This window comes from Trachypithecus francoisi, unplaced genomic scaffold (assembly GCF_009764315.1).
Source record: "Trachypithecus francoisi isolate TF-2019V2 unplaced genomic scaffold, Tfra_2.0 Lachesis_group13, whole genome shotgun sequence".
Lineage (NCBI taxonomy): Eukaryota > Metazoa > Chordata > Mammalia > Primates > Cercopithecidae > Trachypithecus > Trachypithecus francoisi.
The window spans coordinates 106,676,441-106,702,238 of NW_022681458.1; the positions used below are offsets into that span (position 1 = coordinate 106,676,441).

The 25,798-nt window shown below is 34.5% G+C and overlaps 1 protein-coding gene across 1 annotated transcript in view; it reads right to left on the reverse strand.

The window, feature by feature from the left end:
• THSD7B (thrombospondin type 1 domain containing 7B) overlaps positions 1-25,798 on the reverse strand; it is a 927,497-nt gene that overhangs the window by 606,209 nt on the left and 295,490 nt on the right. Inside the window, 1 exon segment of the mRNA XM_033231647.1 lies at positions 16,488-17,298. Coding sequence (XP_033087538.1) covers positions 16,488-17,298 — 811 coding nt within the window.

A 25,798-nucleotide genomic window follows, 5' to 3' on the forward strand; every position in this document is an offset into this window, starting at 1 on the left:
CCCTCCGTTAGCCCCTTCACCCCCCGATGGGCCCCAGTGCATGATGTTTCCCTCCCTGTGTCCATGTGTTCTCATTGTTCAACTCCCACTTGTGAATGAGAACATGCAGTGTTTGGTTTTCTGTTCCTGTGTTAGTTCGCTGAGAATGATGGTTTCCAGCTTCATCCATGTCCCTGCAAAGGACATAAATGCATCCTTTTTTTATGGCTGCATAGTCTTCCATGTTGTATATGTGCCACACTTTGTTTTTCCAATCTATCACTGATGGGCATTTGGGTTGGTTCCAAGTTTTTGCTATTGTGAATAGTGTTGCAATAAACATATGTGTGCATGTGTCTTTATAGTAGAATGATTTATAATCCTTTGGGTACATACACAGTAATGGTATTTCTGGTTCTAGATCCTCAAGGAATCACCACACTGTCTTCCCCAATGGTCGAACTAATTTACACTCCCAACAGTGTAAAAGTGTTCCTATTTCTCCACATCCTCTCCAGCATTTGTTGTTTCCCGCTTTTTAATGATCGCTATTCTACTGGCATGAGATGGTATCCCATTGTGGTTGTCATTTGCATTGCTCTAATGACCAATGATGATAAACTTTTTTTCATATGTTTGTTGGCCACATAAACGTCTTCTTTTGAGAAGTGTCTGTTCATTCCTTCACCCACTTTTTGATGGGGTTGTTTTTTTCCTAGTAAATTTGTTTAAGTTCCTTGTAGATTCTGAATAGTAGCTCTTCATCAGATGGACAGATTGCAAAAATTTTCTCCCAATCTGTAGGTGCCTGTTCACTCTGATGATAGCTTTTTTTGCTGTGCAGAAGCTCTTTAGTTTAATTAGATCCCATTTGTCAATTTTGGTTTTTGTTGCCATTGCTTTTGGTGTTTTAGTCATGAAGTCTTTTTGCCCATGCCTATGTCCTGAATGGTATTGCCTAGGTTTTCTTCTAGGGTTTTTATGGTTTTAGGTCTTACGTTTAAGTCTTTAATCCATCTTGAGTTAATTTTTGTATAAGGTATAAGGAAGGGGTCCAGTTTCAGTTTTCTGCATATAGCTAGCCAGTTTTCCCAAGGGATTTTAAAATGGAAAGATTGTTCTGGATTATCCAGGTGAGCCCAGTGTAATCACAGGGTTATTTTTAAGTGAAGGAGGGATGTTGGTAGGAAGGATCAGAGTCAGAGAGATCTGAAGAAACTACACTGCTGGACAAAGAACACAAGCGGCCTACAGAAACTGGAAAAGGCAAAAAAAAAAAAAAAAAAAACCACACACAAAAAACTGATTACACACTAGAACCTCCAGAATAAATGCGGCCCTGCCAACAACTTGATTTTATCCTAGTAAGATTCATTTTTCTTACTTCTGACCTCCAAAACTGTATGATAATAAATGTGTTTTCATAAGTCACTAAGTTTGTAGTAATCTGTTACAGCAGTGATATGAAATTTATGAGTACTTACTTAGTGGGGAAATCCTGGAGGCATTCCCAGTGAGATTAGGGAAAGGGAAGAATGCTCACTATCTTTACCTACTATTCAACATTTCTCTGGACTCAATGCATTAAACTAGAGAACACATATAGAGGCATACCAATTAGAAATAAAACCTCTCTATTGTCTAATATAACATTATATTTGAAAACTACTATAGAATGATAAAAATAATTCAAATGAAAAATTGAACAAGCGAGCATGTTATAAAATTAGCAAGCATATTTCAATATCATTTTCTATTAACCAGGTGGAGAATAAAATGGATAAAACTCCATCCAGAAGAGCAACAAAAATATAAAATACTTAAGAAAATAACAAGAAGTATTCAAGGTTTCTATAAAGAAAACTATTTCAAAAATTTCTATTAGATCCCAAAATAGACTTGACACAAAAATATATCCCTTGTTTTTGGTTAGGTCATTTCAAAATCATCAAGATTTTAGTTCTTTCCAAGTTTATTTATAAATTTAATGTAATCACAACAAAAAATTCCAATGAGCTTGTTTTGTGGAGCTAGAAAAGTTAATCCTAAACTTTATATGAAAAAATTATCTTATGAGGATAGCTTGAAAACACACACAAAAAGAATAGCTATGAGGAGGGAGTAGCACTAACAGATATTAAAACATACTAGTGATACCTGTCTAATTTAAATAGTGTGGAATCAGTTTATAACAAGGCAGACAAATGAAATACAAGTGTAGTAAGAAATCCAAATATATATAGGTATCTAATATGTGAAAATATGTCATCTTAATCACAAGGACAAAGACAGAGTTTTTCATGATGGTATGAACACATTGGAAAGACTTTCAGAAAATATATAAAATTATATCTACTCCACACACCACACGCAGTCCAAACTGATCAAAGACTCCAATGTAAAAAAATAAAATTATGCATACCCTTGGAAAAATCATGGGTAAACTTAAGTGTGTTGTGGGAAAATGCTTTATAACCATGACTGAAATTCCAGAGGAAAAAAAAAGAAATTAGTGATTCATTTGACTATGTAAACATTTTCTTTAAATTTTTTGCATGGCAAGAATCACTGTAAGCCAAGTCAAAACACAAATGTCCAAATGAGAGAAAATGTTTGCATCATATATCAGAGATATATGAGTAATGTCTCCAAATACAAAGATTTGAAAATGAAGGCAAAAACAGTTCCTATAGAAAGACAAGCAAAGTACAAAAACAGAAAATTCACAAAAGAGCTATAAATATGGCCCCAAAATATATGAGCAAACATTCAAATTTGTGCATATTAAAAGAAATGTCAAGCAAAAACTCTACTATGATATCAACTTCTCACATATGGCAAAAATTCAAAAGCTTAACAATATGCTATATCTGTAAAGTTGCAGTGAGAATGTGAGGATGGTACCACCACTATAAAAGAGAATTTGGCAATATTTAACACAACTTGTATGCATTTATCCTGTTATCCATCAATCACATTTCTAGGAATTTATCCTGAAAACATACCTCCAACAATACCAAACTATACATGCAGGAGATTGTACACTGAAAAAATTGTTTATAATTATAAATTATTAAAAACTACCTAAATGCCCAAGTATAGGAATTTGTTCAAATAAACTATGGCTGCACACACACAATGAAGTACTATGCAACTGTAACAAAATAATGAAAAAGACCCTGATTAACTAATATGAACTAATTCCTAGGAAATGTTAAGTGAAAAAAAATTCAAAAGAGATTATATAACTTGCTACCTTTTGTGTAAGAAATAAGAGGAAATAGAAAGATACAAACAAGTACAAAGTATAAAATGGAAAATAAGGAAGCTGGTTATCTGCAAGGAGTAGAGGACATGGGATGAGTGACACTCCTCTAACTATATATTTTTTATTTTTAGAAACATGTTAATGTTCAATACATACAAAAATAAAATTAAATCAATATGGATGTGGAGGGGGAAATAAAAATCTATAACTGGAAAATAATCCTCCATTCCCACCAACACAACAACAACAAAACAACTATATATATATTTCCACAGATATATATGTTATATATAGTTATATATATGTTTTATATGTATAGTTATATATTTTATATGTAATATACATTTATAGTAGAAATCATATAAATATATACATTTCTACTATTTTCAAAGAACAAATTAAGAAAAATATTTGTGTTGTTTGGTGACTTATTTTTATTTATGTTTAAGGAGGAATAGGAATGTAAAATGTAAATCTCCTTTAACAGTAGATACAAAAAACAAGGGAACAATAGGATGAGCTTTAGAGATGACGGCTTTTTAAAAAATCATCTTAAAATGTATTATCCTTCAGTCCCTCCTTAATGAGGAAGTCACAGTGCATTCATTTAACAAAAGTGGTCTGAGAATTGAAAGATGGTTAACATGTACCAAATAACCATAGCTCATAAAAGGATGCCCAAACCAAATGTTCCTCTCTATCAAAGTAAAAGTAAAACCCATTGATCTGATTTTTATTCACCCAAACAATAAGTATGAATCACTTTCCTATTTATATAAACAGTCTTCCTAGTCTATAGCTCAGATATTTTAATTCAGATGTACTTTTACTCCAAAAAAATAAAAAGGAAACAAGGTGAAACGAAAACAAAAACTGAAGAGAGAAGACTATTTCATTTCACAAGTTAAGGTATTATAAAAAGTCAATAATTGCATCACTGATATATGAGAAAGAATGATGAACAGACTATATGACAGCTATTTTTAAATGTAATAATGGAACCTCAGAGAAACTCCTGTCAAAATAAAAGAGAAAAATTAGGACGTGCACTGAGACAAGTAAAAGCAAAAGATCTTTAAGCACAAGAAGCAAATCAATGATGAGAGAGCAGAGTAGCAGCAAGAATAATACAACTGCCTACCACATTGCAAATATAACCGTGAAAAGAAAATCGCTTGAGGCGATTATCAAAAGTCAGAGCAATCAATGAGATAGCTAGTAAAGGGCATTAATTAAAGCTCCATCGTGTCCTAGCTTGATAAAGTGACTTTCAGCAAGTCACAAACAGGAGTTTACATTATAGAAGTAAAGACAAGCTCTTCCTATTCCAAATGACATAATAACCAACAGGAGCCATAATCAAACCAGAGGACATAGAATACCACTTGTCCCTACAGTTTCACAGATACTACCAAAAGGAAACAGATCCAAAGTTAGACATATGAACAGAGTAAAAGGAATCTGTACTTTAGAACAAATTATAATAATTTTAGGGAAACCTATAGTTCATCCTAGAAGTCAATAAATGTACACAGGTATTAATGATTTTCTGAAAGCATCAAATACACAAAAAAGTCACTTTTCAGAAAAAAATTTGAGCCTTTTAGCAAAAAATCCCGGTAGAGTATGCCGACGTAGTTCATCAAGTTGGACAGAAATGAGACAGCAGTCAACTATGTGATCACATAACTGTCAAGAGTTAACATTTTTGTTTTTGGTAATGAAAGTTACAGAAGTAGAAATGTCCTCATCTAACATGATATTTTTCTAAAACCGAATTATTTTATGATAATATATGAGTCATTTCATAGTCCTTTGAAGACTAAATGAGAGTTACAGATTTCATGACACGGTAATTTAAAGAAAAATGGTTTGGTTCAATACACTGTCTAGAACTCAAAAGAAATAATGGTGACTTCTGGTTTCCATTCTGGCATGTAAGGAACTTCAAAGTTGTCACTCTTTTCCTCACAATAAGGAAAAAGCTAAACAATCTGAAAATCAATAACTCTTCTTAGATCCATCAGAGAATCAAAGTCATAGAGAAAATGGCTGTCTACAAAATAGGAGAGGCATATACAAAGAATCACAACATAGTAAAGAAAAACCAGGAGAAGAAACCACTACTAGAACCAGGACCAGAGTAGAAAACTTAAACTATGATTGACAACTTACTGGAGGCTCAGTGTCTATAATCTTTACAGTTAAAAACTTAACGGAGCCCAATTCTAGTGGGAACCCTATACTTTTGTCAGTATACCTTCAGCAGCCCTGCCAGGTTCTCACAGTGAAGCTAAGAAATAATTTTCTTCATGTTTCAGCAGGGGAAAAGTAAAAGTAGGCATTTTGAAAGACACCAAGAGAATTCTGTTTTTCTTAATTCTGCCCTCACAGGAAACTATCTTACAAAAAGCCTAACAAACTAGGGTTTTACCAGGCTCTGATATAAAAGAAAGCATATACCCTTCTAGCCTTCTTGTCTTACCTAAGTTGGGAGTGAAAAATGGGAAGAGACTGAGAAGAATTTGTGAAGGTCAGTCTAGAAACAGGCTTAATAAAATATTAGAACCTAATCATGGGACAAAAGACTCTTTCCCCGACTCCTGAAACTTAACAATCATGAATAGGGCTCCTGAATAATATTAGGGGGTTACAATGGAAAAAAGAATTGCCTGTTTCAGACCTTATTTAGAAACAAGTCTCTAAGAAAACCCAAAGACAACAGAAAAGAAAAAAATACAACAGAAAATGAACAAAAACAAGGATACCAAAGGAGATTTTTAGCCCCTGACACCTACAACTATAGCAAACACAGTGTTACTCCAAGTCAGGTAAACATAACAACCTCACACTAAAGGTCTAATTACCTCTGTTCTATTTCCCCGGTACATCATGTCCAGCTTTCAAGAAAATATTACACAGCACACTAAAAGACAAAAAGAATGGTTTGAAAAGCTAAAGTAAGCATCCAAATGAGATTCAGATATGGCAGAGATTTTAGCATTATCAGACTGGCAATGTAACACAACTATGAATTACATACTAAAGGTTCTAGTGAAAAAGTAGACAATATGCAAGAACATATGGGTATTGTAAGCAGTGAGATGGAAACCCTAAGAAAGAATCAAAAGAAAATGACATAAATCAAAAACATTGTAAAGTACTAAAATGTACCTTTGATAGGCTCATCAACAGACTGGATGGAGTCTAGGAAATCAGTGAGCTTGAAGAAATGTCAATAGCAACTTCTAAAACTGAAAATCAAAGAGGATTAAAAGAGATTGAAAAGACTATCCAAAAACTATGGTAGGGCTACAAATGATGTAACTACACATAATAGAAATATCAGTAGGAAAATAAAGGGAGAAAATAACAGAAGAGATGTTTAAAGTAATAATGGCTAAGAATTTTCCAAAATTTATGGCAGACACCAAATCATAGATCCCAGTAGCTGAGGGAAAATTAAGCAAGGTAAATACTCAAAATATCTACATCCAAGCATACAATATTTGAACTGAAGAACATCAAAGACAAAGAAATTCTTTCAAGAAGTCAGAGGGGGAAAGACACACCTTACCATAGAGAAGGAAGGACAGAACTACATTAGACTTCTGCTCACAAACTATGCAAGCAAGAAGATTATGTACTATTGGAAGTAAAAACCCGGCCAGGTGCAGTGGCTCACGCCTGTAATCCCAGCACTTTGGGAGGCCGAGGTGGGCAGATCATTTGAGGTCAGGAGCTCGAGGCCAGCCTGACCAACATGGTGAAACCCCGTCTCTACTAAAAATACAAAAAAATTAGCCAGGCGTGGTGGCCCATTCCTATAGTTCCAGCTACTCAGAAGGCTGAGGCAGAAGAATTCCTTGAACCTGGGAGACAGAAGTCGCAGTGAGCCGAGATCATGCCACTGCACTCCACCTGGGAGACAGAGCCAAACTCCATCTCAAAAAAAAAAAAAAAAAAAAGTAAAAACTCACCAACCTAAATCTATATCCAATGAAATTATACTTCAAAAATGAAGGAGAAATAAAGATTTTCTCATATAAAAATTGAGGAATAGACTTGCTTGAAAAAAAATGTTTTAAAAAAAGCTTCAGAGAGAAGGAAAATTATATAGGTTAGAAACTCAGATCTAGAAAAACAAAAACTGACAATTGGAGAAGGAATTAAGGAATAAAATGTCATTTATTTTTCATATGCAAATTGATCTAACAAATATAATAATCTGTTCAAATAATAGCAACAATGTATTTGGTGATTATAGTTCATAAATATGTGAAATAAATTACAGCTATGATGTAAGGGACGGGAGACAGCAATTCAGAATACTCTGTTATAGGATACTTATGCTGCCCGTAAAGTGTATATAGTGTTATTTAAAAGTGGGCTTTGGTTAGTTGTAAATGTATATTGCAAAATTCTAAGAAAACCACTAAAAAATGTTTAAGATATGTATAACTGATATGCTAAGAAAGAAGAAAAAAAATCAAACAACATAAAATGTTCCGTTAAAATCAGAGAGGACAGAGGAAGAGAGGAAATAAACAAAACGAAAACTGGAAGCCTTTCCTCTAAGATCTTGAAAACAACAAGGATGCTCCCTGCCACGACTGCTATTTAACATAGTACTGAAAGTCCTAGAGCAATCAGACAAGAGAAAAAATAAAGGACAACCGAATTGGAAAGGAAGAAGTCAAATTATCTGTGTTTGCAGACAACATAATCTTATATTTGGAAAAACCGAAAAAATCCACAAAAATTATTAAAACTAATAAAAAAAATTCAGTAAAGTTACAGGATACAAAATCAACATATAAAAATCAGTAGCATTTTATTATGACAATAGCTAACAATCTTAAAAAGAAATAAAAAAGTAATCCCACTTACAATTGCTACAAATAAAATAAAATACATAGGAATAAACTTAACCAAATAAGTGAAAGATCTCTACAATGAAAACTATAAAACACCAAAGCAGAAAATTGAAGAGGGCACAAAAAATGGAAAAACAATCCTTGTTCATGGATTGGAAGAGTCAACATTGTTAAAATGTCTCTATTACCCAAAGTAATCTATAGATTTAGTGCAATCCCTATGAAAATACCAATGACATTTTTTACAGAAATAGCAAAAACAATCCTAAAACTCATATGGAACCATGAAAGACCCGGAATAGGCAAAGCTATCCTGAAAAAACAACAACAACAACAACAACAACAACAAAAACTGGAGGAATCATATTATCTGACTTCAAATTATACTACGTAACTATAGTAAACAAAACAATATGATACTGCCATAAAAGCAGACATATACGCCATTACAACAGAATAGAGAACCCAGAAATAAACCCATACATCTACAATGATTTCATTTTTGACAAAGATATCAAGAACATACACTGAGGAAAGGATGGTCTCTTCAATAAATTGTGCTGGGAAAACTGGATATCCCTAGGCAGAAGAATGAAACTAGATCCCTATATCTCACCATACAAAAAAACAAATAAAAATGGATTAAAGAATTAAACCCGGCCGGGCGTGGTGGCTCAAGCCTGTAATCCCAGCACTTTGGGAGGCCAAGATGGGCGGATCACGAGGTCAGGAGATCGAGATCATCCTGGCTAACATGGTGAAACCCCGTCTCTACTAAAAAAAATACAAAAAAATAGCCGGGCGAGGTGGCGGTCGCCTGTAGTCCCAGCTACTCGGGAGGCTGAGGCAGGAGAATGGTGTGAACCCGGGAGGCAGAGCTTGCAGTGAGCTGAGATCCGGCCACTGCACTCCAGCCTGGGTGACAGAGCGAGACTCCGTCTCAAAAAAAAAAAAAATCAAAAAAAAAAAAAAAAAGAATTAAACCCAATACCTCAAACTATGAAATGATTGCAAGAAATCACTGAAGAAACTCTTCCAGACACTGAAATGGGCAAAGATTCTTGAGTAATACCCTACAAACACAGGCAATCAAAGAGAAAATGGACAAATTATATCACATCAAGTTAAACAGCCTCTGTATAGCAAAGGAAACAATCAATAAACTGATGAGAAAATCCATAGGATAAGAGAAAATTTTTGCAAACTACCAGTCTAACAAGGGATTAATAACCAGATTACATAAGAAGCTCAAACAACTCAACAGGAAAAAAATATAATAATACGATTTAAAAATAAGCAAAATGTCTTAATAGACATTTCTCAAAAGAATACATAGAAATGACAGGCATATGAAAAGGTACTCAGCGTCGCTGATCATCAGAGAAATGCAAATCAAAATTAAAATAAGATATCATCTCATCCCAGTTAAAATGAGTTTTACACAAATGACAAGCAATAATAAATGCTGGCGAGGATGTGGAGAAAAGGGAATCACTGTACACTGTTGGTTGGAACATAGTACAACCACTATGGAGAACAGTTTAGAGGCTCCTCGAAAAACTAAAAATAGAGCTACCATACTATCTAGCAATCCCACTGCTATGTACAGACAGAAAAGAAAGGAAATCAGTACATAAAAGAGATAGCCGCACTCCCATATTTACTGTAGCACTGTCCACAAAAGTCAAGATTTAGAAGCAACCCAAGTGTCCATCAACAAATGAATGAATAAAGAAAATGTGGTACATATCCACAATGGAGTACTAGTCAGCTATAAAAAACAATGAGATCCTGTCATTTGCACCAACATGGAGGGAACTGGAAGTCATTAAGTTAAATGGCCAGGCACAGAAAGACAAGCTCTGCATGTTCTCACTTATCTGCAACAACTAAAAATTAAAACAATTGAACTCATGGAGCTAGAGAGTAGAGGCTGGTTTCCAGAGGCTGGGAAGAGTAGTGGTGACTGGGGGAAATGAAGATGATTAATGGGTACACAGTAACAGTTAGAAAGAATGAATACAACCTAGTATTTGCCAGCAAAACAGAGTGATATAGTAAAAAATATTTTAATTGTACATTTAAAAATAGCTAAAAGAGTATAATTGAACTGTTTATAACACAAAGGATAAATGCTTGCAGTGATAAATACTCCATTTACCCTGATATGATTACAATGCACTGCATGCTAGCATCAAAATCTCATGTAACCCATAAATATATATACCTACTATGCACCTACAAAAGCTAAAAATCAAATAAAAATAATAAATTAAAATTAAAAAGGAGCAAAGAACAAGGACAATAAATGAAAAATAATGACCTCAGTAAATATTAATACAATTGTATTAATGCTTACTTTAAGCATAAATGGTCTAAATACACTAATTAAAAGACTCTCAGACTCGATAATAAACAGCATCCAATTATATGTCATCTACAAGACAGATGAATACATTTTTTGTCAGTAAGCATAGATATACTGTGCTAGCATTAATCAAAAAAAGTTGGAGTATGTATCATAATTCCAGACAATGGAGAATTTACATCAAAGAAAATTGTCAGGGATTAAGGGGGTGTGGGCATTACATAATAATAAAGAGATTATTTCTCCAATAAGATATAGCAATCATTAATATGTATTATCTAACAATAGAGTGTCAAAATCTATAAGGCGAAGTCTGCTATAACTGCAAATAGACAAATTTTGTATTGTTTTTGGAGACTTCAACATTCCTCTCTAGTAATCGACAGATCCATCAGGAATAACATCAGTAAGAACATAGTTGAGCTGAACAGCACCATCAATCAACTGGATATAATTGACATTTATAGAATATTTTATCCAACTACAGCAGAGTACACACATTTTTCTTGAGTTCACATAAAATATTCAAGATAAGCCATATTTCTGGGCCGTGAAACACACCTTAACAAATCTAAAAGAATAGAAATCATACAACATATGCTCCCAGGACACAATGGAATGAAACTAAAATTAATAACAAAATAGAGAACCCCAAAATATATGGAGATTAAACAAGATACTCTTAAATAACACATGGATCAAGAAAATCTCAAGAGAAATGCAAAAATATTTAGAACTACATGAAAATAATGCAAATTATCAAAATTTGTGGAACAAAGAGAAAGGGCTTGAGGAAACTGAATGCATCTAATAGTAAAGAAGAGAAATCTCAAATGAGTAAACTCAGTTTCCACCTTAGGAAACTACAAAAAGAAGAGCAATTAAATCTAAAGTAAGCAGAAGAAAAGAAATAATAAAATCAGAATCAAAATCAATGAAATTAGAAAAAAAAAAAAAACAATAGAAAAAAATAACAAAATCAAAAGTTGGTTTTTTGAAAGCACTGATAAAATTAATAAACCTTTAGCCAGGTTAGAAAAAAAAGAGAGAGGACATAAATGATTAATACTGGAAACATAAGAAGGGTAATATTAATAATCCCATAGTTATTAAAAGGAAAAATGGATATTATGAACAACTCTATGTCCCTAAATTTGATAACCTAGATGAAATGAGCCAATTCCTTGAAAGACAAAATCTAGCAAAACACACAAAGAGAAATCAATGATATGACTAGTCCTAAATCTGTTAAAGAAATTAAACCCGTATTTAGTAACTTTCCAAATCAGAAAGCCAGAGTTCCAGAGGGTTCACTACCAAACATTCAAGAAAAAATTATACCAATTCTCAACAATCTCTTTCAGAAAATGAAAACATTTTCAAAAATACTTTCCAATTCATTCGATGAGGGCAGCATTACCCTAACACCACAACAAAGACATTACAAGTAAGGACAACAAAGATCAACATTTCTCATAAACATACATGAAATAATTCTCAATAAAATACTAGCAAGTCAAATCCAACACTATATAAAAGGAATTTACGTTGCAACTAAGTGGGATTTATTCCACATATACAAGGCTGGTTCAACATTTGAAAATCAGTTAATGTAATCCATAACATAAATAGGCTAATGAACAAAATCATATAATCATATCAATATATGCAGAAAAAGTATTTAACAAAATCTAATGCTTATTTATAAGGAAAATTCTCAGAAAACTAAGAATGAAGGGGAACTTCCCTGACTTGATCAAAAACACCTACAAAAAAACCTACAGTTAACAAAACACTTAACAGAGCATAGATTTCTTTCACAGTACAAAAAAAGAGTGTCCTTTCTCATCACTCCTGTACAACATTGCAGTGGAAGTCTTAGCTAATGAAGACAAGAAAATAAAATAAACAAAACATATTGAAATTGGAAAGAAAGCAATATATATATATATATTTGCAGATGGCATGCTTATTCATGTAGGTAATCCCAAAAAGTCAACAACTACAGCAATGAACATTTCTGAATAATAAGTGACTATAACAAAGTTGCAGGATACGAGGTTAATATAAAAAGTTAACTGCTTTCTTGTTATACCAGTAATGCACAATTGGAATATGAAATTAAAAACACAATACCACTTATGTTAGCATCCAAAAAGTTAAATTAATATAAATCTGACACAATATGTACAATTTATATTTTTTAAAAAACCCTCCAGGACCCTGACAAAATAAACAATATTTAAATAAATGGAGAGATAACCTATGTACCAGAATAGGATGACTCAGTATTATCAAGATATCAGTTCTTCCCAAATTGATCTTACATTATATGCAATCCCAATCAAAATCTTGGAAAGTTATTTTGTGGATATCAAAAAGTAGTTCCAAAGTTTATATGAAAAAGCAAAAGATTCAGAGAAGCCAACACATAAGAAGAAAAAATTAGGAAGACTGACACCTCTCTGCTTTACGATTTACTATAAAACTACATTACTCATAACATTGTGTTACTAACAAATAATAGATAGTAAAATAGAATAAAAATTGAAGGCATAGACTCATACCAACATAGTCAACTGATGTTTGTCAAAAAAGCATAGGAAACTCCATAAAGAAAAGATACTCATTACAATAAATGGTGCTGGAACAACTGAACATATAATAACCTTTTTAAAAAAGAATGCAGACATAGGCCCTACACCTTTCACCAAAAAACCTCAAAATGAATCACAGACCTAAATATAATAAACAAAATTATGCAACTCATAGAAGAAAGTATAAGAGAAAAACTTAGTTGACTTTGGGTTTAGTGCTATTTTTAAACACAACACCAAAAAAATGATCCTTGAAAAAATATTGAGAAGTTGGACTTCATTAAAATTAAAAATATTTTCTCTGTGAACCATACTGTCAAGAAAATGAAAACACAAATCATAGACTGTCAAAAATATTTGCAAGACACATGTCTGATAAAGGACTGGTATCCAAAATTTGTAAATAACTTTTAAAATTCAACAATAAGAGAGCAAAGCTCAAAAAAAAAAAAAAACTCAATTAAAAAATACACAAAACATCTGAATAGATACCTTATCAAAGAATACATACAGATGGCAAGCAAGAGTATGAAATGATGTTCAGCATCACATGTCATTATGGAATTGCAATTTAAAACAACGAGATACCATTACACACCTATTCGAATGGCAAAACTCCAAAATGCTGACAACAAATGCTTGTGATGCGACACAACAGAACTTCCACTAATTGCTGGTGGCAATGAAAAGTGGCACAACCATTCTGGAAGACAGCTAGGTAGTTTCTTACAAAACTAAACATACTCTGGCTATACCATACAGTAATTGCACTACTTTATATTAACCCAAATGATTTAAAAACCTGTGTTCACACACACACACAAAATACACACATAAACTTTTACAGAAGCTTTACTCAAAATTGCCAAAATTTGATAGCAACCAAGATGTACTTCAATAGGTGAATGAACAAACTATAGTACCACAAAATGGAATATCGTTCAGTGATAAAAAGAAATAAGCTACCAAGTCACAAACGGACATGAGCAAACTTAAACGCATATTGCAAAGTGAAATAAGTCAACCAGAAAAAGCTACATATATAATTCTAACTGTACAACATTTTTTAAAAAGGCAAAACTAAGGGGATAGTCAGTAAAATAATCAGTAGTTGCCAGGGGTTCTCAGGGGGAGAGGGAAGGATCAGTAAATAGAGCACAAGGGATATTTAGGGGAGTAAAACTATTCTGTATAACACTGTAATGGTGGATCCATGTCATAATTCATTTGTCAAACCTATAGAATGTACAATACAAAGGGTGAATCCTAATGTAAACTATAGTCTTTAATAGTAATGTATCAATATTAGATCATCAATTGTAACAAATGTACCTGCTGCACACTGAATTGTGTTCCTCCAAAATTCAAATGTTGAAACTCTAACCTGCATTTTGAACATGGGAACTTTCTAATGTAATCACGTCATTAGAGTGGAGCCCTTGTGATGGGATTAGTGCCCTTATAATAAGAGACACAGAGTGCTCTTCTTTTTCTCTCTCTCCGACCATGTGAGGACACAGCAAGAAGATGGCCATCTTTAAGCCAAGAAGACAACCTTCATCAAGAACTAAATGAAGACACACCTTGAATTTGGACTTTCCAGCCTCCAGAACTGTGGAAATAAATTTCTCATTTAAATTCCCAAACTATGGTATTTATTTTTATAACAGTTAGTCTTAGTCAATTCAGCTGCTATAACAAAGTACCAGAGGCTGGATGGCTTAAAAAACAAACAAAATCTATTTCTCATAGTTCTAGAGGCTGGAAGTCTGAGACCAGGGCACCAGCATAGTCACATTCTGGTGGGGTCTCTTTTCTGGCTTGCAGACTGCTGACTTCACATTGTACCCTCAAATAGCAGAAAGAGAGTGAGAGGAAGCTCTCATGGCACACTAATCCCTTCTATGAGGACTGCATCATCACGACATAATTACCTCCCAAAGGCCCCATGCCTCCTAAAAACATTACACTCAAGGTTAGAATTTCAATACATAAATGTGGGGAGGGGAACACAATTTGAACTGTGTTATGTACTCAATGTTTGTGTACGTAACTATAAAATGCTTGTTTACAAAACTATCACACAAATGCAAGATGTTAATAACAGGTAAAAACTATATATTGGAGACAGTGAGGGAGTATACAGGAACTCTCAGTACTTTCATTTTTTTTGAAAACTTAAAAATTGATCTGAAAATAGTCTATTAAAAAAGAAAAATATTGCAAAGATGTGCAAGCAAAATGAAAAGATTCTATGTAATGCTCACTTCAGCAATACAGTATGGAATATTAAGAAAACAACGTATTTACACAATCCCACACACATTCAAACAAATTGCATGAATCATTTGCTTAATCTGGGCTTCAAAGAAGTAGGCAATAAAAAGCTGCAAATCATTCTTCAATGGACTTGCCAATTTCATATGGCATAAATCAGAATGAAGCATTAAGGATAAAATACACTCATTTGGGAAGTCAAATGGACACAAAAAAATCATCACATTACTTTGTTCATAAACAACAGTGGTAGTCTTCGGGGTATCTCCGGGCTGGCTGTAGATCCCAAGAAGGCAGCAACTGATGAGAATGATTAATTCTAAAGACAAGCATTATGTTGTTTGGTAATTTAAGTACTACTGAAAGGCACCTTAATTTGAAAGAAACTTAGTAATACACCAGTGCTTCATTTAAGACTCTCTGGGGGAAAATTAAGCAAATATTACTTACAATATATTTCTGTGAGTTTATGTCATGATGTTTTAGACTACAATTTAAAATAAAACAAGCATAAATTTGCAACCTAAGCTATTGCTTTTAATAGTTTATGTCTTCCACAGTAGGTCATTCTAATTGCTGCTTGCGCAAGTTAACATCTTTATCAAAATAATGCCAAAGAAAGCACTCTTGGAACAACTTTTTAAAAAATGTACAACACAGATGTCAAAGAATGTTGATAATAGTGAAAACAAAAGCAAACAAAAACAAAAATAAAATTTTACAGCACAAATGTTTTGAAAAACAAAAATATTTACATAATTCATATCCCAAATTTGAAACTGAACTTGATTTTTTATCATTATGAGAAGCCCCTTAGTCTTCTATTACTGTAATAATGGCAGATCTATTTTTATACCGGTTACTGTCTTGATAAAATGTGGAAATATGTGACTTACCATATATATATAATTGCACTACTAATCACACAAGAATGCTAGAATACAGCTTGGTCTAAACTATACAATTTTGAAAACTTCCCAGTGAAATTAAAAATTTCTTACACGAAACTTCTAAAAATCCAAATTATAAACCTGATTGCCATTTTCCCTAAGAAGCTTTATAAAATTGTATAAAATAAAATATTTTAGGTGAATCAAATACAAGCATCAAAGGTCTCCTACCTTAACATAGCATTTTGTCCATCACTTCTTGTACACCAAACCTGCCGGGTTTGATAACCTATCTCTATTGCCCAAGACTTCGAATGACGATGTGCTTTGTAACTTTGATGTTTAAAGGTGACTCGCTCATTTGAATCAGAGTTAAAATCCAGAACAGTTCTTCCACTTGGATTAATTTCTTTAAGATGAGGCAGTCTGCATTTACTCCATGGTCCAACCTTAAGGCTAAATGTATATTCCTCTTCCCCAAGAGGACAGGAAGTGGGAGCTTCACAGGCTCTTGACTCAGTCAAATTTGGACACTGCAAACCGCCAAAGAGAGGAGGAGCTATGACCGCGCGAGTTCTATGCTGCAATTTCTTCCCACATCCCTCGCTACAGTTGGACCATGGTAGGAACTCAGATACCACACAATCCCGGGGACAAGGAATGAGGCAAGCTTGTTCTGTAGGAGGCTGAGGGGCAAAGTGTTCGCATATTTCATTTGCAACCATAGTTCGGTTCAACTTCTGAATGCAGCGCACCGTCCGGTGCTGCAGTCCATGCTGAGCCGTCACACACTCTGCAGTCCGAGGCTTGACTTCGCCGTGAGCGTAAGGAACGAGCACACAGTGGTGCCAGTCAGAAACCTCCCACTGAAAGAGGTCACTGTGCCAGTCACAGACTCGGAAACAACTTCTTTCCTTTGGAGGCCTGTTGCTCTCACCACAGTTAGACAGGTGACTTGTCCACCCTTCAACATGAAAACACCACACTGCCCGACTCTGGACTCCTCCGGGACCACAGTCTCCTGTACACCTTCCCCAGGGACCTAAGGCAGAAAACCAAGGATGTTAATTACTCAGAGATTACATTCAGCAATTCACAGAGAAGTAGAAGTCAATTAACACACTTTCCAACATAACCAGTATAAAATTATGAATTTTGGTGGAACAGAGACAATATAATTTAGTGGTGAAGAATGTGGACACTCTTGTTGAAATAAGCATTCCATCAGTAACGTAAACTTGGATGAATTATTTCAACTTTCTAAGCCTTAGAAAGTTCCTCACCTATATAAGGTAGAAGATAATAAAAGCATTGACTTGTAGAATTGTTCTGAAGATAAATGATATAACGTGTCAAGCAGACAATACAAATTTAACAAATGATTTGTACCATTATAACTACTATGTTCCAAAGCCTATACATCTAACTCAATATTAATACTTTCCACTGAGGTGGTGTTTCAGCTAAAAGAAAAGCCCTAAAGCCAGGATTTTAATAAAGTAGAATTTATTTCCAGTCCTTCAGCTCATACTCTAAGAAGCTCAGAAAAGAGATATGTTTAACATCATAAGTTGCCAAAGTATCTGATTTTCATTTTCAAAATAATTGCCCTCAGTTTTGGTTAGTACTTACAGAGTGAATTGCATGAAAATAACAATAGGGTGCAGGGGAAAGATGAGGTAGTAAGAGAAGCAGAAGCACTGAATTGTCTGTGGAAATTCTGCCCCTAGAATCCTTGAAGTGTATCCATTTTGATTTCTGATAGGTACTGACTCCAGGTAAAGTTTCCAACATTAGCTTGTAACATGCCAGATCTTGTAATTAACTAATTCATTTGTGTAGGAAAGAGTCCAAGAAATGGACATATGAGGGAGCTGCCCATTCATGTTTATCATATTTTTTGCATGTGATCTACAGACATACCAGCAGGCCTTATCCAGAAAGTTGATCATATCTCTTTTCACAAGGACAGTAAGTAATCACATTTTGTGTCAACAACAACGAAAATATAGTTTCCTCCCTTTCATTTGTTTAAATATGTAATCTGAACCCACTGGTGGGAGTGTAAATTAGTTCAAAACATTGTGAAAGACAGTGTGGTGATTCCTCAAGGATCTAGAACAGAAATACCATTCAACCCAGCAATCCCATTACTGGGTATATACCCAAAGGATTATAAATCATTCTACTATAAAGACACATGCACACATATGTTTATTGCAGCACTATTTATAATAGCAAAGACTTAGAACCCACCCAAATGCCCATCAATTATAGACTGGATAAAGAAAATGTGGCACATACACACCATGGAATACTATGCAGCCATAAAAAAGAATGAGTTCATGTCCTTCGCAGGGACATGGATGAAGCTGGAAACCATCATCCTTCAGCAAACAAACACAGGAATAGAAAATCAACCACCACATGTTCTCACTCATAAGTGGGAGTTGAACAACGAGAACACAGGGACACAGGGAGGGGAATATCACACACCAGGGCCTGTTGGGGTGTGGGGGGCACGGGTGGGGAGAGCATTAAGACAAATACCTAATGCATGCAGGGCTTAAAACCTAGATGACAGATTGATAGATGCAGCAAACCACCATGGCACATGTATACCTATGTAACAAACCTGCATGTTCAGCACATGTGTCCCATAACTTAAAATTTTTTTTAAAAAAGTTTTATCAGCTTAACTAGGTAAGTTCGTCCCTGTATCAGGACTGTGATGATCATAAGACATTTCAGACCCTAAGAGGCATATGAATTTACACAAGCTCTCTCTCTTTCCCTGAATCTGACCAGCTGCCCCAAATGATGTTTAATTACTCCATGAAAAATATTTTCATTAGCATCCACTACATTTGTACAAATAGTAGACATGTACGTAGTCACATGCATTTAGGAAGAAACATATACATCCCCAGAGAAGCAGGTTATCTGCATTTGGGGCCACACACTAATATGAGGATCTGTCACTTTAGTAGGACAAAAAGGTCTGGTTCTAACGCACCTGGTCATCTCAGTTCTCCCTCACATCCCTGTTCTAGCTATATACACCTGGCATTCTTGACGGTAGTGTGTTAGGTTACAGTGTCAATGCCTTCCGCCACTTTATGAGACAGATTAACATAGAAAACATACTAGAGACTTCTCTTGCTGAAACAGGACAGGTTTCACTGGAGCAGGTCAGCTTTCATTACCAAAATGCCTCTGAGTTTGCCCACTACCTTCCTCCAGCCAGTTGTCCCAACACAGACTGCTCACCGTATAGAGAACGTGCATTGAAAACGGTGATCTTAGCACAGGCTGACTTAATCAGCCACCGGCAATTCTGGTGATGTGTTCTTAGATTACTCACAATTTTTTACTTTGCAAATTGAGATGTTTCTTGTTACTTGAAAGTGACTGGGAGGCTTTCTCTGTCCTAATGTTCTAGAGAAGTTTCAGTTTAAGTATTCTATTCATTGTCTATCATGTCAGACTATTCATGAAAATTTTTATTATTGCCCCCAAATTCCCACAGTTACTCAATAAGGGAATATTTCAAAATACATACGAACACGGCAAACTTTAAAATCTAAAGTTAGTCTTGAATGATATAAAACAGTTATTGGATAAAGTTAAAGGAATTTTTTTTTTTTTTTTTTTTTTTTTTGTAGAGCACTGTGGATTTTTAAATAATGGCTGTCAGTTTATCTCTATTTGTTTAGGTATTAAGCACACACAATTTTCCACTCAGGATTTTTTTTTCATGGATTAATGAAAGTAAGATCAGAAAAGTTGAGCTATTTCTGATCAATCTTCAAAAGTTAATATTACACTTAATTCATTTAGAATATCTTGCCAAATGACTCGTCTTTACTTTCAAAGCATTTGACTATGACATTCTCTTATTTTTTTTTATTATAAATTCTCCAATTTCAAAATAAGCTAACACTTTTTTGGTTATTTGCAATCATTACTATTTTAAACTTTAGAAATTATTATTCTTCCCTTAGATTTCATCTCCTCTTTCTTTACAGAATTTTACCAAATAATTGCTTAGCCTTTTGGCTAAGATCAAATGCAGAATTTTATCAAACAGCAAAATGTTTTCTACATCATTGGAGAACAAAGTATAACTATTAAGTAATTAAAATTGCTATCATTGAAGATGTTTCTTAGCTTAGCCAGGATCTCTTATTTGGATATGAGTTAATCCAATATTAACTCATATCCAATATTAACTCTAAAAATTAACTAAAGGAATATTAAGTTATATTAATTTTGGATATGAGTTAATTCAATATTGTGTTATATATGTTAATATTCCTTTGAGTATGAGTAGAACAGGTAATAAAGGCAGTATGTAAACAATTACTCCCCACTCCTTGGCCTGGAAATTTAGGATAGTGGCTCTTGTAAGGTGAGACACATGCATGTTAATAAGCCTTGGCCAGGACATTTAGAAAGGCAGAGTCAAACTAGAATAGTTCCTCCTTATATTAAAGCAAATTTTGAGGACAGCCAAAAAAACATCTAAATAACAAGCAAATGCAAACTGAATTGTGTACACATGGAATAAATGAAAATCAAATTACGAACAAGACATATGAGATGAAGACGAGACCTTTCAGCAATGGACCTATAGCCATTTGCATTTCTCAGGCATGGAGAGGAAATGTGCTCCATGATTTATTCCGTTGTATTTGGCTATGAACTTTCAATACATACATAAGTGAAAATCACACAGCCCTGAGTGGTTTTGCCATTTCAAAAAAACATGCATATTGAAGTAAAATGTGACTGGCAGTTTGAGAAATCTTACATCTCTTGTCCAAGTTCACAAATAGAAGAAGTAATTAGAAATGTAAGCAGTTGCATGAAGAATAATATTACCTTTAAATTTATCACATACAAAATAACCCTGCTTTTATTACAAAATATTTATGTATTACATATTAACAGTATTCACAAATAATCTAAAGAAATACATAACATACCATGTTTTTAAATATCAAGAATTTTATATGCCTAGTGAACAAAAACAGACACCAAGTAATAAAAATAAAACAAAATTTAGAACAATTTGAATATTAAAAGTTTGACTACTGATGTAATGTAGCTCTAAACTATTAATAAAACTCATGCTGACTGCTTTATCAGAAACTATTTCAATGATGTAATGGGACAGTAGTTCTGTATCTGTTTACCTGGACAAACATTATGTAAAGAGTCATGTATCTGCAACTTACCACCCTTTTTGTGAGAGGAATATAGTTGCTGTTGAATAATCTAAGTATTTTAAGACACATCACACATTAACACAGTAACATTTTGGCCTAGAATGAATTCTTTGGACTTGGAAGGGTAGCATTGATGAACTCTCGGGTCACTTTCAAATTTAAGGCTCTGTGATTTCTCTTTTTTTTTCTGCCTGTGTTTTTGCAGGAAATGCAAATATGTGAATGCTGTAATGTAATACTCCTCTAGAATCAGAAAAGCGTCGGCAAATTTTATCATCTTAATTAAGTTACCCTTAACTGGATTAGTTTAGAAGCATGCTTCACTCAACCTAAATCATCACATTTAAGAAAGCATGTTAGATGCCTGAATTTTAGGTGTGGTGTTCAATAAAATGCCTGAAACAAATGAAAAAGGAGGTTCTAGAGGACAGAGAAAATAAACACTCTCCATGGCTCTTGCACAGTACTGGCCACTATTTGAAATGGCAACCCTAATTTAACACTATGCATGCAATAGGAAGAGATGTTTGCTTTATTTTTCATTTTTCCCTGTTAAAGCTTTTATTATCCTGATGTTGCTTTATTTTTAACTAGGGCAAGAGGTGTGGGGAGATGATATGAATAATGATGCAGAGTTTTAGCAACTTAAGCAAACTATTTGTGAATAATTACTAAACCAAAGCACTCATAAACCTCAGAATTACAAAATCGGATTTAAAACAACATTGACTTACCTATAAGATGGTTCACTTCCAATAGGTGAATGTAGTGACTTTTACTTCTCAAAAAGCTACCGCATCAACTACGGAATAATTAAAATAATACCTATCTTATATAGCGGACATTTATCTAAGAAAGTTCACTTTCTAAAATACTTCTAAGAACTCAAGCAACGGGAAAAAGTGGCAACTGAACATTCATTCATTATAACAGCAATTATTCATTCTCTACTACTTGACAAGTAGTGTATTAGATTCTGGGAATACAAAAATAAATAAGGCATTAGATATCTGTTAATGCTGTACACTAAGTGTAATGCCAATTTACTCCTGAAGCGGATGTTTGGTCCTTCCTTTAGGCCTATTTACACTTACTTTATATACAGTATTAACAATCTCAATGCTTTTGTTTCCCAGATCTCACTAGATCTATAGCAGCAAGCCTGAAGTTGAGAGTCAGCCCTGGAGGCAGGCTCACTGATGGAAACAGGAAGGGATGAGAGTTTCCAAGTCTATATTTCTAAATCAATCATGATCATCAATAACTTCCACTAGCAGAGGATGCACAAAGCTACTCAATACTTTCTAGACTAGCAACGAAAACCTGCTCATCAGATATATCCATTACTGAGTCACGCATCAGATAATACTAAATATATATATACACACACACACACACACACAAACATACGAGAATTTAAATGAGAGGAAACTTAAGCTCTGTTGTATTTCATTTAAAAAATTCCATTGCACTTTTTGCAACAACAACAAAAAATTCAGTTACACCAAAATCATAAAAAAAAAAAAAAATTCATGGTACATTCATGGCCTGAATATGTGTGCTAAAGTATTCCCATAAATCTCATTAGAAAAATTCAACAGCAAAAGTTGAAAGCTAACATATACAACTTCATTTTCACACAAAGATTTACTTGCAAAGGCAGTTCATGATTCCATAGCAGACTACCTCAGAGCATTTGGATGGAATATTTATACCTCAAGTAAGCATAAGCTTTGTTGCTAATGTTCCCAGCTCTTTCTGTATGATTGTGTTTTTGTTTGGCACTAATAGCACATTTCATCTTTGTGGACAGATGCCTCTGACCGAAAAGCAAAATGCCTCTGTTACTTACTTTTGATTACAAATTATTAGTCGCCAGTGTCTAGAACATCCATTAGAAGTAGCTCGACAGCAAAGCAGATTAGACATGTATTTGAACCACTCATCAGCTAATGCAAACATCACGGAGACAGAAAACCACCTTTTAAAATTTGTTTATCAATATCTCTGGTTTGAATGCTACTTTCTAAAAATTCTAAAGCCTAAAAAAGACTCTCAAACCTCATATATTTCACAGCAATCTGACACAAGTAGGTCTTTTAGGATCACTAAAACCTACCTCCTGCTAACCTCCTAGAATGTAGGAGTGGCAAGGGAATCGTACAGCCCAGAGTTTTTGCAGGAAAAAGTAAAGCCTAGACAAATTCAGTGACTTGCCCAAGGTCACACAATCATTTGGAGAAAAATGGGGCTGGCAATTTTATTTACACACACCCCATCCAGTGATTTGTAACACTGTATCACGCTGGTTTCTATTAGAATAGTTCTAAGACTGCAAGGGAAGAATAAGGGCTCCATAAATGTTGCAATCTAAAGTGTGGGTGAGGGAAGAGAGGCCAAAAACCAGAATAAAAAGTGGAAATTACATTATAAACCTATATAACACAAACAACAAATTGCTTGTTAATGCTGAGATTTTTCGGCCTCCTAGACTGTCACCTGGAGCAGACAGCTGCTCCCAGGGTCCCTCCACTATTTGTTAAGTGAAATGAGATCCTTCCTGCCTTTGTTTGCTTGAGAACACCAGCCAAACTACTGCTCAAGTACATCCAGCAAGATTCAAGGGTTTAGCACAGGAACGAACCCTCAGACACCAATCAGAAATGATGTGTCCCTAGAATAACAATTACAATAATAGTAATAGGCAATGTTTATTGTTTTTGTTTTTTTTTTTTGAACACGTACTATCATCTTCCCAATACTACATGTGTACCTTATTGACATTGTTCTGCTTTGCAATTGAGGACACCAATGCATGAGATCAAAGAACCCGCACAAGGTAAACAGCTCAGGTGCCCCCTCCAGTTCTATCTTATTCTAAACCTTTTTCACAACAATTGCAATTTAATTATTTTTAGCAATGATATCCCTTGAGCAAATGGGGCTTGCAAAGCCATTGGGTAAAACGTATTTAGAAGGGGGTCTGTTTTGAGTGCAGCCGTTATGAGGGGCCGAAGGCCCTACCACCCGTCTCCTGCCAAAAGCCCCTGCCTCCGTCTCTGTCCAGCTCAATGGCCTGGTTTGAGCGATGGCCTGGAAACTCTTGGGGCTCTGCTACCTGTCAAAAGATATTTATGAGGTGTTTTCATCCCATAAATATGGCTTCACTCAACTTTGACTTTACTTACAATAAATGCTTCAACTAAGCCCTTTGGATTCCCTGGAGAGGTGGAAGAAAATCATTTACTTGGCTGTTTTGCATCAGTTAAGTGGAAATGGCAATAAAGAGTAAGTCAGAAACAGAGACCAGCTGAATCCCACACAACTTTCTCCTGAAGGACTTTCTCCTTGAGCTTACAGACAGCCCAGGCATTGACTTCACTCAAGAGGACCAGATATCTGTTTGCTTTATACTACACAGAAAGCAAACTAGAAGATGTGCTCAGGAGGCTGAAAACTTTAAGCTGCGTCCCTGATGAAAAAAATGAGAATAAAGTTCTGTTTACCCAGTGAATGATCAATACATGTTGAGCTTGATAAAGGAGGCTTTCTTTTATGTTGTCTACTAGAGGTCAAGGCAAGGTAGTAACGCTAGGACTATGCACACAAGTTTAAAAATACATAAAACAAAAGGGCAGAGAGCATACAAATATTTCATTTACCATTAAGCAACTCAAGAATTAATATTGCCTGAGATAAAAATTGCACAAGAGCATACCCAAGACAATATTTTCCCTAACTTCAAGAACCAACCACTGTAAGAGATACATGGAGTAAATCTGTACCTGAACCCATATCTCTTTCTAGTAGCAGATATTCATACGATATACAAGTGAGAGCAAAGTACTGGCTGCATTTTGGTGGACAGAACATTTAGTGCATCTCACTTCTTTTTCAAAAGAATAATTTTTTGTTTTGAAACAGCAATTTTAAGACTATGTGAGGCTCTACTCTTGTCTGTAAAGTAATTTTCAAGCTAGCATATTTTTTGAAAAAGTCTGAGAATAGCAGTAACATTGCAACTGAGTGGTTTACCTTCAAAATGCATTATAAAACTTTTCTTTTCTCCTTTCTTCCCAGTGAACATATAACCTTGAAACAAACTGTTCTCACTCATAAGTGCGAACTGAACAATGAGAACACATGGACACAGGGAGGGGAACATCACACACCAGGGCCTGTTGCGGGGTTGGGTGCAAGGGGAGGGATAGCATTAGGAGAAATACCTAATGTAGATGACAGGTTCATGAGTGTAGCAAACCACCATGGCACGTGTATGCCTAGGTAATAAACATGCACATTCTGCACATG